Here is a 14,609-nt window from a genome sequence, read left to right on the forward strand (position 1 = left end):
CCAAGCCCCAGTGTTGGAACCTCGTTATTGAAGAAGCTCATGGACGCAGATCCCGAACTCCGACAGGGATGTTTGGGACAGGAGTCGTAGTGCCGGGGGCGGCCTTAGATTCATCTCGAAGGTGGGATAGGAAGATTGGAATGATGAGATTTGTGGGTGTGAAGGGCAATCCGTAGGACGGAGTTCAGAATAGGATCTTATGGGCGGCGTACGGGAAAGAGGAGCGTGATCGTGTCCGGCTTATGAGAGGAAACACTAGCGTGTGGATGCTTTGTTGCTCGAGGTCTGGAGGAGCGCAAAAGAACGAACCGGTATGGTGGCATATGTGTCGTATTATGCACATTAGTGGGAGGGTAAAACTGTCTTTGATATTTTTTGAGCTGAGTAGTCAACAATTGGTCAAAATTGCACGCAACTTCAAAATTGAATAACTCAATTGATTATGGGAGCTCCAATCGTAGGAACCTTACTAAATTAAAGGATTATGTCCAATAGGACAAACAAAGTAGATACCATCATTTACAAGAAATTGGTCTTGATAGGAACCGCTTCGCTCCTCTTCCTAGTGAAGAAAGAGGCAATTGTTTATTGGCATCGCCTCCAACGGCCTGATGACCTTTGGTCGTTGGTGGGAGGGGGGTCATTGGACGTGCATGCGTCATGTAGTAGCAGTAGTATAGGGCTAGTTTGTTAGAGTTTCGGTCTTTCATGGTCTCCTCTTTTGTGGCGGCGATTTGCGGAGGAGAATAAATCGTCTCCGGATCCTTCTCTGATGCAACATCCTCTATTCTCAATGATGGATCGGGTTGGTTCCATGTTCAAGCAAGGTTGGCACAAGGGCGACAACTACTTTGTGAAGGCTCCGTGTGCTTTCATCCCACCATCACGATGGTCTGTGCTCTAACACCGTGGTAGGGATCGGTGGGCTTGTTCTGGATGTTACAGGGTTGTTGCTAATGTCTCACTCGAGCATGATGGTAACAAGTTCATCTGGAAGATTATGAATCTCATCTTCGATGTTTTGACCAAGGGCGGCAAAGTCGTGGGCCAAAGAGCGTGGCGGTGATCCTAGACCGACGAACCAGAAGGTCTCGGGTGGAGCAGCAGACCGCTTCATCATGTCACAATGCAACATTGTTTGCTAAGATTCGGCAACGATGGCGTGCAGCGACAATGGTTGGTTGTCTTGCATTTGGATTCCCCAAAGTTGTACTTTAATTTTTCATGGGGTTCTTTCTACAAGATATTGTGCATTGCTCTTCTAGTTTTCTCCACATCGTTCCAAAGAAATTAAAAATAGCCTCGGGTCTCTCAAAAAAATGATAAGATCTTGGGGTTGTAAATATCTCATGGAGGCACAAAAGCATAACTCACGATGAGCCTTTATGTAGAACAAATCTCGAGCATAAACCACCCAAATAGTTGGCACATACAGTAAAGAACAAATGAACAACCCAGCTAAACTTTGGCTTCCGGAGAAAATGATGGATCCACCATTGTACCAAAACATTTATTTTTTTTGTACGCCGACAACCACCATACGTGTGGTTGGAGAAACATCCGATCACACGTCTCATGAACATAGAGTGGGCCATATCATGGCATGCATGATGCATGCATAAATAACAGAACTCATGATGCCGACAGGAATCTTCATCTTTTTTGTTTTTAAAATATTTTACATCTTAAATTAAAATCCGATTAAAAAAGCAATTTCATATTAAATCCGTCGCACCGAGATCTTCGAAACTAAATCTCATATCGATATGTTCCAACGACTTTTTTTGATCAAAAAATTCATGCCTATTGCGTATAAATTGTCATCATGATTACACTAAAGTTGCCATGATATATTTCAACTAATTTTTTATATTTAAAGTAAATTATAAAACTAAACTTGTCATGATGAATAACTAAAATTTGCCATGATCCATGAAATAATTTTGACATGGTTCATAAGTAAAAAAGAATATGTCGTCAATTACTTTAAAAATGCATGGTCAATGACTCCAATTTTTCATGAACCATAAACTAAAATTGCAAAGGTAAATTACTTCAATTTATCATGATACATGCACCAAACTTTCCCGTGATTCATAAAAAAAATTCCATGTTGAAAATACTAGAATTGCCATGATCTATAAACTCAATTTGCCATGATGAATTACTAAAAATTGCTATGATCCATGAATTAAATCTATCATGGTTAATTACTTAAATTTGACATGGTCAATTAATAAAAATTGTCGTGGAAAGAAGTTCAAGTACAATGGTAGCTTTAAATCTAGGAAAAAAACTATATAAGATATGTTGTGGCAACTTTATTGTAAACATTATGGCAACTTCAGTGTAAACATCTTGGCAACTCTTGGCCCCAAAAATGATCATCGCAACATTTCAATTTAGGATCTAGTTTTGAAGATCTCGTCAAGACGGGTTTAATGATGAAAACTAATCTTTACTTGAATTTTTATTTAAGAGATAAAACATTTTTAAGTCCAAAAACTAAAAAGATTTCGCTAATATCATATATTTAATATGGCAAGATGAATGGTTATAAAGGCGTGTGGACCATGTTACCCCATGCCATACGTGTAAGCGTTATCATTTAGGATTAAATTTTTCATGGTTAATTACTAAAATTTGCCATGATCAATTAATAAAAATTGCCATGAAAAATAGTTCAAATGCAATGGTAGCTTTAAATCTAGAAAATAAAAATTAAATGAGACATGTTGTGTCAACTTTATTTTTAACATTATGGCAACTTCAGTGTAAACATCATGACAACTTTTAGTCCCAAAAAGGTCATCAAATCATATCAATATGAGATACCTCGTAGAAACGGATTTAATGATTAAAAAAATAACTAAATTGTTATTTAAAAGATAAAATATTTTGATGTCCAAGAAAACAAAAAAAAATGCTAATGTCATATATCTCATGTGGTAAGACATATGGTTATGAAGGCGTGTGAACCATGTTGCCTCATGACACACGTGTGGGCGTTATCATTTAATTTATTTTATGCAATGAGTACCAAAATTTATATTGATGCAGATTACAAAAAATTTATACGCAAATAATATCTAGACTCCATTCTGGAAAAAAAAGGAAATGGTTCAGTTCAGTTATCCAAGGCAAAGGTATTGCGGTTTTTTGTCACGACAGTTTAGAACAGAGATGCAATGAAAGATCACTTTTTGTCATGAAAAAAGTACAATGGCATACCGTCAACCCAAAAATATAATTCCTCCGTCCTGAAATAAATGTCACAAGTTCAATATTAAATTAGTACAACAATACTAAAGGCGACATTTATTTTGGAACGGATGTAGTATAAGATACTACCCATCATGCCTTGTGAATATAAAATTTTTGTATGAACTCCACTGTGACATAATGAATCACATGGAATTTGTTCAAGAAAAAATGTAGCATATATATATATATATATATATATATATAGGATCGTGTTATTCGTCACCCTGTGTGAGAAATAGTTATTCTTCACCCCCCCTCTATTTTAACATCAATACACCGTAATTTACGTTCCGTAATTTTTTTTCTTATTTTATATGTAAAAGGAGACCGTAAAAAAACATAATCAATGTAAAAATATTTTATGTCACGTAAAATTACGACCATACAAAAATTGTGTAAAAAATACAATAAACTCAATTTTTTTGTCTTGTGACCTATATTTTTCTTTTTCTTTTGTCAAATTTTACGTAGTGATTCAATATAAATGTAAATATTTGTATTTTAAATGTAATTTTTTTGTAAATTGATCGTAATATTATCTCGGATGAAGAATAAACTATTCTGCACCCTTAGTGATGAATAGAGTTTATATATTCATATATATATATATATATGAATAGAGTTCATATATATATGCACGAATATGATTGCATAAGAGCATCTCCGCGCAGGCACGACGCGCAAAAAAAATGTATGACGCGCGTTGCCGCCTTTTTTGCGCAAGCAGTCAGTTGCTTCACCACACTGTGTAAAGTTTTAACGTGTCAGCGTACCGCTTCAACAGACCCTGTAAAATCGAGCGCCCATCATAAACAACATTTTGCATTCAATATGAAACAAAGAAGATCAAACTAACACAAAATAATTCATCAAAAATAGCTCAATTATTGTTACAACTGAAAATAATAATTAAACTTCAATACAACAAATAGTTTAGCACAACAAACATACAACATCATGCGTCTAGTGGCACATTCCATGCCCACCACTCCTCGACTAGATCCTTCTGAAAATCATCATGCGTTTCGACACGTCGAATGGCATGATAGGAGGCAACAAAGCGGACCACCCTCTCGGCCCTCCGCACTCGTACGGGATGTCCCAACAGCTTATAGCAAGAATAGTCTAAATCTTGCCCATGCTCGTTCTCGATGATCATGTTATGCATGATAACACAAGCGTTCATGATGTACCAAAGGATATTTTGATACCAAAATCTAGCCGTCCATCTCACAATAGCAAATTGGGCTTGCAAAATCCCAAAGTCTCTCTCCACATCTTTCTTAGCCGCCGCCTGGGCATTATGAAAATCAAGATTTTTCTTACCTTCCGTTTTTTTCAACGACTTCACAAATGTTTGCCACCTTGGGTAGATGCCATTCGTAAGATAGTATTCATAATTGTATGTATGGTCATTTGCTACAAACTGCATACGTGACAGTTCACCGTTTACAATACTATTCATGAGTGGTGACCGTTGAACAACATTGATGTCATTCAAAGATCCTGGCATTCCAAAAAAAGCATGTCAAATCCAAGTCTCATGATCGAACACCGCTTCAAGGATTATAGTGCCACCTTTTTTCTGTTCGTGAAATTGTCCATGACATGCCTTAGGACAGTTCTTCCAACTCCAATGCATACAATCTATTGAGCCAAGCATACCTTGGAACCCTTGAGCTTTATTCATCTCCAAAAGCCTTGCGATTTAGCATTGGGAGCTCTCAAATATTCCGAACCAAACACTTGCAAGGTTCCAAGATTCCAACACGAAGCGCTTGACATACATGATGGCTTGACTCTCACCCATGGCCAAGTGATCATCAACTAGATTCATCGGAATACTGTATGCCAACATACGCAACACGACGGTCACCTTTGAAAGGTGATATGGCTGAGTTCTAAGGCAACATTTCTCCTTTGCTGAAAAAACCGATCATGGCTCACTAGTTTCTCTGCAATATGTTTGAACAACTAGAGTTTCTCTGCAATATGTTTAAACAACTAGATGCTCATCCTAAAACGACACCCAAAGTTGGATTCGGGGTATGTGGGAATATCCGAAAAATAGTTCCTTACTAATCTGTTATGGGCATCGATCATGTCCCTGCACACTTAGTGAAGACCAAAACAACCAAAACCACCGTGCTTTTTGTTTTTTGTTGATGTGCATAGATAGGACCATTGCTAGGTCCTCCTCCTCTTGAAGATCAAATTTTTCATCAAAAGAATCATGGGACGAACTCATCTATAAATTTGAATTCAAACTAAAATTTAAAACTACAAACATCTACAAAATCATCTAAAAAATGAAATTTAGTAGCAATATATACCATGCAAGCATTTTGTCAAAACACCTTGTGGACGCCAAGTTGCAACCCCCGTTGGGCATTGTTCATCAACAAAACGAGGCGCTTCAAGAACAACCACGGTGAAGGAAGAAACAGCGGCCACCGGGATAGAAGGGGAAGCGGCGCATGCAATGGGGAACGACAAGGGGAGCGCCAACTATGCTGGAAAAATGTAGCACACAATGCAGTTCAGTTCGACGCGTGGAGTAGTTTTTAGCTGGTGCGCGATTTTAACGCGTTTGGTGAAGCTGCCGATTCGGTCGTGCACGCGCTAAAAAGCCATTTTTTCAGGCACGCGGCTTATGTAGCACGTTCGTTGGAGATGCTCTAACTAAACTATTCTAAATAGACAAAGAGGAACATTGCAGAGATAGTAGAATTACAATTTACAATTTCAAATAGCGTATCTGAATGTCCACAGATGACATTAGTACATAGAAAATTGGACCAATAAAACTGCAAAAACGAAAGATTCTACCTGGGGGTGGGGGGGGGGGGGGGGGGGTTTAAAGATTGCATCAGTCTGTATCTAGCTCCATGGATCGTCCCATCCTTTGGGTCCCTCCCTCTTAACAAAATCTAAAATAACCTCGACAACCTCTTGCACCCTGTTGGAAAGAGCATGGTTTCCCCATTTTATTTCAACTTTCTCTGAATCTCCAAGTGCATGACAGAGTCTGCAGTGAAACATGTAACATGATTATGATACCATATTGGATCTGTATTTGCTCCATTTAGGTTTAGGTTTTCACCTGTCTACGAGAGCCTTCTTATCGACGTATTCTGGGACATACTCATCCGCCATTGAAAAAATAACCTGCAGATAAAACACTTACAAGCTGTAAAATTCATCAGCCATAGAAAGTCAGAAACTCGGAACTGAATTCGTAATGTAACCATGCACAACACCAGTGAAAGCAAGTCATTTTGTGCACTTTGCAGCATACACTTAAATTCACATCATGCATTGAGGCAAATAATTGAATTTTCAACGCTGATTCATAACCATTTTAATCCAAATGCAGCTTAGTTTCAAGTATCTTTGCATTGTGCCTTCATGCTATCTTAGAAATCAAGTGTCATCTTTCCATGTACACTGGTACCAATCCCTACAGATTCTAAGCTCTATAGGAAGGGAGGCTTCTGGTACGTTGGGGCTATGGTTAGCGCTTGTGGACCCACCTGTAAGTGACTGGCTCGTTCTGCTTTGTATGTCGGTATATGGTATGTTAGTGGTGAAAAATCGAGTACAGATACCGAACTCCAGACAAAGGGAGCTTTGTGGTGTGCATCAAGGCTGGAGGTATCGCATGGCCCTGGCTATCAATCCGTGGACCGCTTTGTATGTCTGATGGGCCCACCTGCGGGTATGAGTGGCATGCGTGTAAGGTTTTGTGTATTACGTGTTGTCGCTCGTGGGGTTTGGATTGTGTGTGCAGGCCCGGCCCCGAGGGGGGGCGAACGGGGCAGCCGCCCCGGGCCCCCCAAATCCGAGGGGGCCCTCAGACCAGGTGTGCGCGAGGGTGAAGTCTCCTGTCCTGAATCCAACTGCCGTGCGAGACGTCATTAGAAGAGACTAAACTGTCCGTGCCTTCTTGAAGAAGACTGGAAGTGTGAAACGTTGGTCTGGGTGAGTGGGCCTTGGGCCTTTTTCTCTTCTTCTTAACGTTGGTTGATGCTTAAGTGGTAGTGGGCCATACAGCTGGGCAGGAATTCTCCTCTATTTTTTAAAAATAACTGATTATTTTTTAAAGATGAAATTAGTGATAAATTGCTTCTCCATTGCAATCTGGAGTATCTTAAATACCCAACCGGGATAAGAGTAGCTCTTGACTTCACTGCTTTGTATTAATATAATAATTCATGTATTTTTGAAGTTTGATCTCAAGTCCTAAATTGATGACCACCATTTTTATAATCTATTTTGGTTTAAATATGTTGGTGTAGGTAGATCGTAGTATCATCTGGATAATTCGGCATTTTATGTCACAAAAATTTCTCTCCATCCTATCGGCTACACCACACTGAAACTTCAATTTATTTGCCCCCAACTCGCGAGCACAATTAGCTTTCAATATGATAAAATCAACTTGGCTTATCTCCTATGTGATCACCCCTTGTCTGGCTTGCTGCGATCAACACTTAACCTCTGAATAATCCTTATCACCGCATTTCACATGAGCTCATTGAAGCGAGTCGTCGAGAAGGGACTGCATTGTGCCCACCAGCCACTTCGGCAACACAATTTTAGAGAAGACATGTGTCCCTTTTTCTTTTGACACCATCTTCATTAACTTTGTAATAAATATACGATCATTTTTAAATTTTCAAGGGACATGTCTTTAAATTATGCCCCAGGCCCCCAAAATTCCAGGACCGGGCCTGTGTGTGTGGCGTGGGGAATTATCCATGTGGTCGGCCCCTGGGCGTAGGGATGCTCTTTGATGGCATTGTAATTGTGCGGGAGGGCTGTAGAGCTGCTTTGTTGCTGAATGGAGCGGTGACCTTCCGTTTGTTAGCACTATCTCTCATGTCGGGATCCGTTTCATCAGCTGGGTATGCTTAGGACTGCATCGTCTTCTGACGTCAGGTTTGACGGGTAGAAGCACAAAAAAAAATCCTATTATCGAAAAGCGGCGTGGCAAAGCGTGTCCACTTCTAGTACAAATGCAAGTGATAGGAGCAAGGCTCCTACCAGGGCGTGGCCTTAGGTTATAGGGATGGAAGGAGGGTTGGGGAGGCTGGGGGTGCGGCCGACGGCGCTGGGGCGCCGTGATCGCGCGAGGGGAAGGAGCCGCAGCGGCGGCTAGGGTTTAGGGTTTCCCTACAGAAGCCGAGCAAATAGGTTTGCTACTTCCTAATCTCCAAAACAGGTCTTTACATGAGTATATATAACCTCCTAGCTGCTAATAAAAAAATATGAAATAAAAAAATATGATAAGTGGGCCAAACCCCTTACTACCCGTAGCCGCCGGCGCCTATAATGCCCACCGGTCGTAACATCTCTCCCCGCCTGCGCAAACAGCTTGTCCTCGAGCTGGAAGTCTGGAAAATGCTGGTGAAACTCTTCGAGCTGCTCCCAAGTGGCGTCCTTTTCCGGAAGGCTTTGCCACTAGATCAAAAGGCACCAAACACCGCGGCTCAGCTGGGCCTTCAACACCTTCTATGGACCCGGAAGGAGACCGACTATTCCGTCAAAGAAGACGTGCGCGACAGTGGTGGCGGTCTAGGGGTGGCCGAGCGCGATGAAGTGTGCGCATTTGGAGAAGCGGTCCACCATCGTGAGAGTGACGGACTTGCCGCCCACCTTGGGAAGACCCTCGATGAAATCCATGGAGATATCAGTCCAGACCTGCGAGGGGACCTCAAGGGGTTGTAGTAGTCCTGCCGGCTGCAGCGTTTCGGTCTTGTTGCGTTGACAAGTCACGCAAGACCGTACCCAATCCTGCACCAGCGCACGGTCGCCGGGGATGAAGAAGTTGGCACGAAGGCGGTGAAGCATCTTCTGCACCCCCTCGTGTCCGGCCGAGTGTGCGAGGAGCAAGCACTGGTGCCGGAGGTCGCCGTGGTCCGGCGCAAAGAGGCGCCGCCCGTGGAGGAGCAAACCACCCTCCAGGCGCCACGGCTCAGGCAGCGCGCCCTCCTAGCTGTTGTCGTAGCAGTTGTGTGTCCGTCGCGGTCGCTGTGGCTCGGCGGATGTCGTCGATGAAGGCGAACGAGGGTTTGGAGCGGGTGCAGAGTGCAGCCCCCTTGGTAGCAGCATGATCGTGTCGCAGCGGGACAGCGCATTCGCGACGGTGTTAAGGCGGCCCTACCGGTATTCGACGGTGAAGTCAAACCCAAAGAGCTTGTTGATCCACTGGTGTTGCGGAACGGTGGAAAGCCGCTGGTCCAACAAGAACTTGAGGCTGTAGTGATCTGTGCGGATAAGAAACGGGCGCCCCCACAGATACGGCCGCCAGCGACGCACCGCCTGCACCAACCCGATGAGCTCCCGTTCGTAAGCGGCGAGCTTGTGATGGCGCACCGCGACCGGTCGACTGAAGAAAACGAGGGGTCCTGCACCCTGATGGAGGATGGTGCCGAACCCCACGCCCGAGGCATCGCAGTCCACCGTGAACAGCCTGTCGAAATCCGGCATCTGGAGAACCGGCACAGTCGTCAGCGCCTGCTTTAGGGTCTGAAAGGCCTCAGACGCGTCGGTGTCCTAGGCGAACGCGTCGCGCCGCAGCAACTGCATAAGCGGGGCCGCAACGAGCCCAAACTCCCGAATGAATTTGCGGTAGTAGCGGGCGAGCCCCAAGAACCCGTGGAGAGCCCGCGGCGTCTGTGGCGTCGGCCAGGTGGCGACGGCAGCGACCTTGTCCGCATCCATGGCAACACCCTCCGCCGAGATGACATGCCCGAGATAAGCAACGGACGGTGTGCCAAACGAGCACTTCGAGCGCTTGAGGTATAGGTGGTGTGCCCCAAGCTCGTTAAGGACGATGGCAGTGTGCTGCAAGTGCTCCGCCCATGACGAACTGTAGATGAGGATGTCATCGAAGAAAACGAGCACAAACCGCCGTAAGTAGGGGCGGAGGACATCGTTCATCAATGCCTGAAACGTCGCCGGGGCGTTGGCAAGGCCGAAGGGCATGACCAAGAACTCGAAGTGGCCATGATGAGTACGAACGGCCGTCTTCGCAATGTCGTCCGGGTGCATCCGCACCTGATGATAGCCGAAGCGGAGGTCGAGCTTAGTGAAGAAGCATGCCCCGTGTAGCTCGTCCAGGAGTTCCTCAACAACCGGAATAGGAAATTGATCCTTGGATGTCTTGATGTTGAGAGCCCGATAGTCAATACAGAAGCGCCACGTGCCATCGGCCTTACGGACGAGGAGCATCGGCGCCGAGAATGGTGAGGTGGTTGGCCTGATGATGCCTTCGGCAAGCATTTTCACGCATTGCCGCTCGAGTTCATCTTTCTGTAGCTGGGGGTAGCGGTACGGACGGACGACCACTGATGGTGTGCCCGGCAGCAGGTGAATGCGATGGTTGTATGCCCGGACTGGCGAAGCCCCTGGGGCGCCTCGAAGAGGTCGCTATGTTGCTACAAGAGGCGGTCCAACAGGGGCTGTGCCGAGTCGGCGGAGGTTGCCGTCAGCTGTGGCTGGGGCTCACGGCGGTAGCGCCCCCACACCCTCCCAGCGAACGCGCCGGCCCAGGCACCAAAAAACCATTGTCATCGCGTCAAAATCCCAGAGAACGGGACCCAGGGTGCGCAGAAAATCAATGCAAAGGATGACATCAAAACAGCCCAAGTTGAGGCCGACGCACGTGATGGACCAAGGATGACATCAAAACAGCCCAAGTTGAGGCCGACGCGCGTGATGGAGAAATGCTCGTCACTGATGGCGAGAGGAACATCTCGAGCAACGCCCTGGCAGTGGAGGCGGTCACCGTTGGCCACGGTACTCCAGAGGTGCTCCCCGCCACTCGGATGTAGCGCGAGACGGTGCATGGTGGACCCCGACAGGAAGTTATCGGTGGAGCCCGTATCCAGTAACGCCAGGAGTCGCTCGCTATTGATCGTCACCGGCAGCAGCATGGTCTTCTCCGTCCGGATACCCGCGAGCGCGTGAAGAGAGACCACAAAGGCGTTTGCATGAGCAGCCCCTGCGGCGTCCTCCCCGCCGGGCGGAACGGCTACGTCGCCGGGTGCGGCAGCGGCGGCAGCGTCGTCGACGTAGTCCCCAGCCTCGAGGTAGAAGAGCCGCGAACAAACGTGGCCTAGGATTTAGGGCTCGTCGCAGTTGTAGCAGAGGCCCTGGCGGCGGCGCTCGAGTTGCTCGGCCGGCATGAGACGACGGAACGGGCGCGCCGGGGCCGCCGACACCGGGCGAGTGGCCCGCGATGTAGATGCCTGCTGCATGGCCATCGCGCAATGCTCGAAGGCGCGGGCGTAGTACATGGCCGTCTGAAGGTCTTATGGTCCGCACATCTCCACGTCCACGTCGATGTGGTCGGGTAGACCACCGACGAAGAGCTCAGCCCGCTGGCGGCTCGAGATGCCGGGGGCGTGGCACGCCAGTGCTTGAAAGCGGTCGGCGAAGTCTTGCACCGTCGAGAGGAAAGGCAGGCGCCCCAGCTCGGCCAGGCGGCTGCCGCGGACCGGAGGCCCGAAGCGCAAGAGGCAGAGCTCGCGGAAACGCTCCCACGGTGGCATGCCGCCCTCGTCCTGTTCAAGGGTGTAGTACCAAGTCTGAGCAACACCTCGTAGGTGGTACGAGGTGATCCAGGTGCGGTCGGACACGAGCGTCCGCTGCCCTCGGAAAAACTGCTCGCATTGGTTGAGGCAGTTCAGGGGGTCGACGGTGCCGTCGTAGGTGGCGAACTCGGGCTTGGAGAAACGCGGTGGCTGTTGAGCGTGAAAGGCGGACGGATGCGCGCCCTTAGTGCCGAACAACGAGGATGACAGAGCCGGAAAAGCGGGCATCAGGGAGCCGCCTTGGAACAGGGGTTCGTCTACGCCGCCGTAGGGGACGGGGGCACCGGAGGACCCGTCGTACGGCACGGCCTGGTGCGACAACGCCGGCGGCTGAAGGCGCGGCTGAACCGCAGCCGTCGTGTAGACCGGCCCGAGGGACCGGACGAGCCACGCCGGCAACGGAGACGGCGACGGATGGGGACCCTCGGGCCCGAGAACGGCCCCGAGCCGGCAGCCACGGTTCCCTGGGAGGAAGGGGCGGCCGAGAAGGGTGGCGGCGGCAACTGCTGCTGCTGGGGCGCTGCGGTGGCGGCGAAGACGCCGGGCGGCTGCGGTGCATAGGGGCCCGAGAGGAAGTGGCGGATGCCCGCAACCGCCTGCCCGAGCTCCTAGAGCGCAGTCGTCATCTCCTCCAGTGTTAAGACGAAGGGCGCGGCGACGGGTGGCGACCCGGCGGCCGAGGCGATCGACCCTGAGAGGGCCGGCGGCATGGTGGTGACGAGTGGCGGCTGCAAGGTGGTGGGCTGAGGAGCGGACATGATCGCACCCGAGACAGCTGATACCAGATTGATAGGAGCAAGGCTCCTACCAGGGCGTGGCCTTAGATTATAGGGGTGGAAGGAGGGTTGGGGAGGCTGGGGGCGCGGCCGACGGCGGTGGCTAGGGTTTAGGGTATCTCGATTGAAGCCGAGCAAATAGGTTTGCTACTTCTTAATCTCCAAAACAGATCTTTACATGAGTATATATAATCTCCTAGCTGCTAATAAAAAATATGATAAGTGGGCCAAGCCCCAAACTGCTATTGGGCCTAACTGCCCTTAGCCCTCCGGCGGCCATAATGCGCGCCGGTCATAACAGCAAGCATCCAACTTTCCATGTCATAAAAGATAAAGCAGGGACAGACATGATGTTCAACACCTGGTGAAATATTTTCTCACCAAATGACTATTTTAGTACTAATTTTCAAGATATTACTTTCTTATCTCCACAAAAGTCAAGAAGTGCTTAAGAAAAGCACCACGGCTACATTTGTATTGTTTATCTACCAATAAGTCCAGCTATTTGATGTCCCAGATACTGTCATTGTACATAACAAGTCAATTACATGCAGATATTGTGTTAACTTCATAGGATACTGATAAGTTCTTTAATGAAAAAATGTTTTCCCCAAAAATGTTTGGAAATATGGATGGTGCCACCAGCATCAAATTAGGGTCAAACAGTCTAGAAAGAATCACAAAGTTCCCAGCCATCAGAAGAGAATGGACAACCTAAATATTATGTTTACTATCATTCTTGGGCAATGAAATCACTCAAGAACTTCGTGTTTTTAAGTGATGTAACAAGGCAAAATAGTAAAGAGGAACAATACCAGGCACTGTGTGGTTGACATATGACCAAGTCTCTGCTTCAGCTGATCTTCACTAAGATCAGAACTGAACATATCGTCATCGCCCATATATGCACAAAGGGAATGGAACCTACAGATTTTGTATGTATAATTAGAATAGAAGTCAATGTAAAAAACCCTATAGAGATCACATTAACTACTGCTAGATAGATCCAATAAGAAAAAAGATATGCAACCAAAATATTTTGAGTTTGTGTCTCTTCCCTCTTCCGCATTGGGTTTTAGGGTCTGTCGCAGGTGATGTTTCTTAAGCTAATTGGTGTGTCTCTTGATCAATGGATTTAGATTTCTGAGACGATATCAACTTTCAAGTTAACTAGGGGTAATCCTTTGCAGCCTGGTTAGGGATGAGTCAGAGATGGTGCGTACAGAAGCCTTATAGCGAATGTCACCATACACTCAACAAAGTGACACGACGATGTTTTTTAAATTGGTTCAGTTAGCTCATGGGAGCCCGACCTAGGTCCTATAGGTGGGTCAACGAGAGTGGTGTCTGGCACAGGGAACACTTATAGATGGGAGGGTCATTGAGAACATTGAGAATGGTGCCCGACGCACGGAACACTTGTGTCTCCGCTTCAATAGTCCCACGATTCCTGACTAGTCTGGGCTTTTGAAGGTCCCTCGTGTTAGGAATATGCAACTTGTATTCCCTGAGGGCCAATGATCAATATATATACATGTACATGTGGTAAATATGCAAGAAACCCTCATACAACGGGGGAAACATATAGGCTAGAATATAACTCTAACACACACCTCCTCAAACTCATGGTGGATGAACAACACTAAGTTTGGAGAGATAGAAGCCATGTTGCGCTCTAGTCTGGGCCTTCGTAAAGAAATCCACCAACTGTAACTCGAAAGGCACATACTGAAGAACAACAACATGATCCTGCACACCAACACGCACATAGAAAGCATCAACACCGATATGCTTTGTGAGCTCATGCTTTACAGGGTCGTGTGCAATGCTAATAACACATGTACTATCAGACAATAGCAGAGTAAGTGTAGTAACAGAAACACCAAAGTCGTGAAGTAACCACCGTAACTAAGTCACCTCTACCTTCAGAAGAGCCATAACTCGCTACTTAGCCTCTACACTACAACGG

At 46.7% G+C, this 14,609-nt stretch overlaps 1 protein-coding gene across 1 annotated transcript in view; it reads right to left on the bottom strand.

Annotated features, from left to right (window-relative positions):
- Positions 1-5,986: 5,986 nt before the first annotated feature.
- LOC123426055 (UPF0613 protein PB24D3.06c) overlaps positions 5,987-14,609 on the bottom strand; it is a 41,320-nt gene continuing 32,697 nt past the window's right edge. The window contains exons 7-9 of the mRNA XM_045109831.1: positions 13,456-13,564; positions 6,368-6,432; positions 5,987-6,292 (exon numbers count right to left, since the gene is read on the bottom strand). Of these exons, the coding sequence (XP_044965766.1) occupies positions 6,145-6,292; positions 6,368-6,432; positions 13,456-13,564 (322 nt within the window). The 3' untranslated portion in view covers positions 5,987-6,144. The remainder of the gene's footprint in view (positions 6,293-6,367; positions 6,433-13,455; positions 13,565-14,609) is intronic.

This window comes from Hordeum vulgare, chromosome 2H, assembly GCF_904849725.1.
Source record: "Hordeum vulgare subsp. vulgare chromosome 2H, MorexV3_pseudomolecules_assembly, whole genome shotgun sequence".
Lineage (NCBI taxonomy): Eukaryota > Viridiplantae > Streptophyta > Magnoliopsida > Poales > Poaceae > Hordeum > Hordeum vulgare.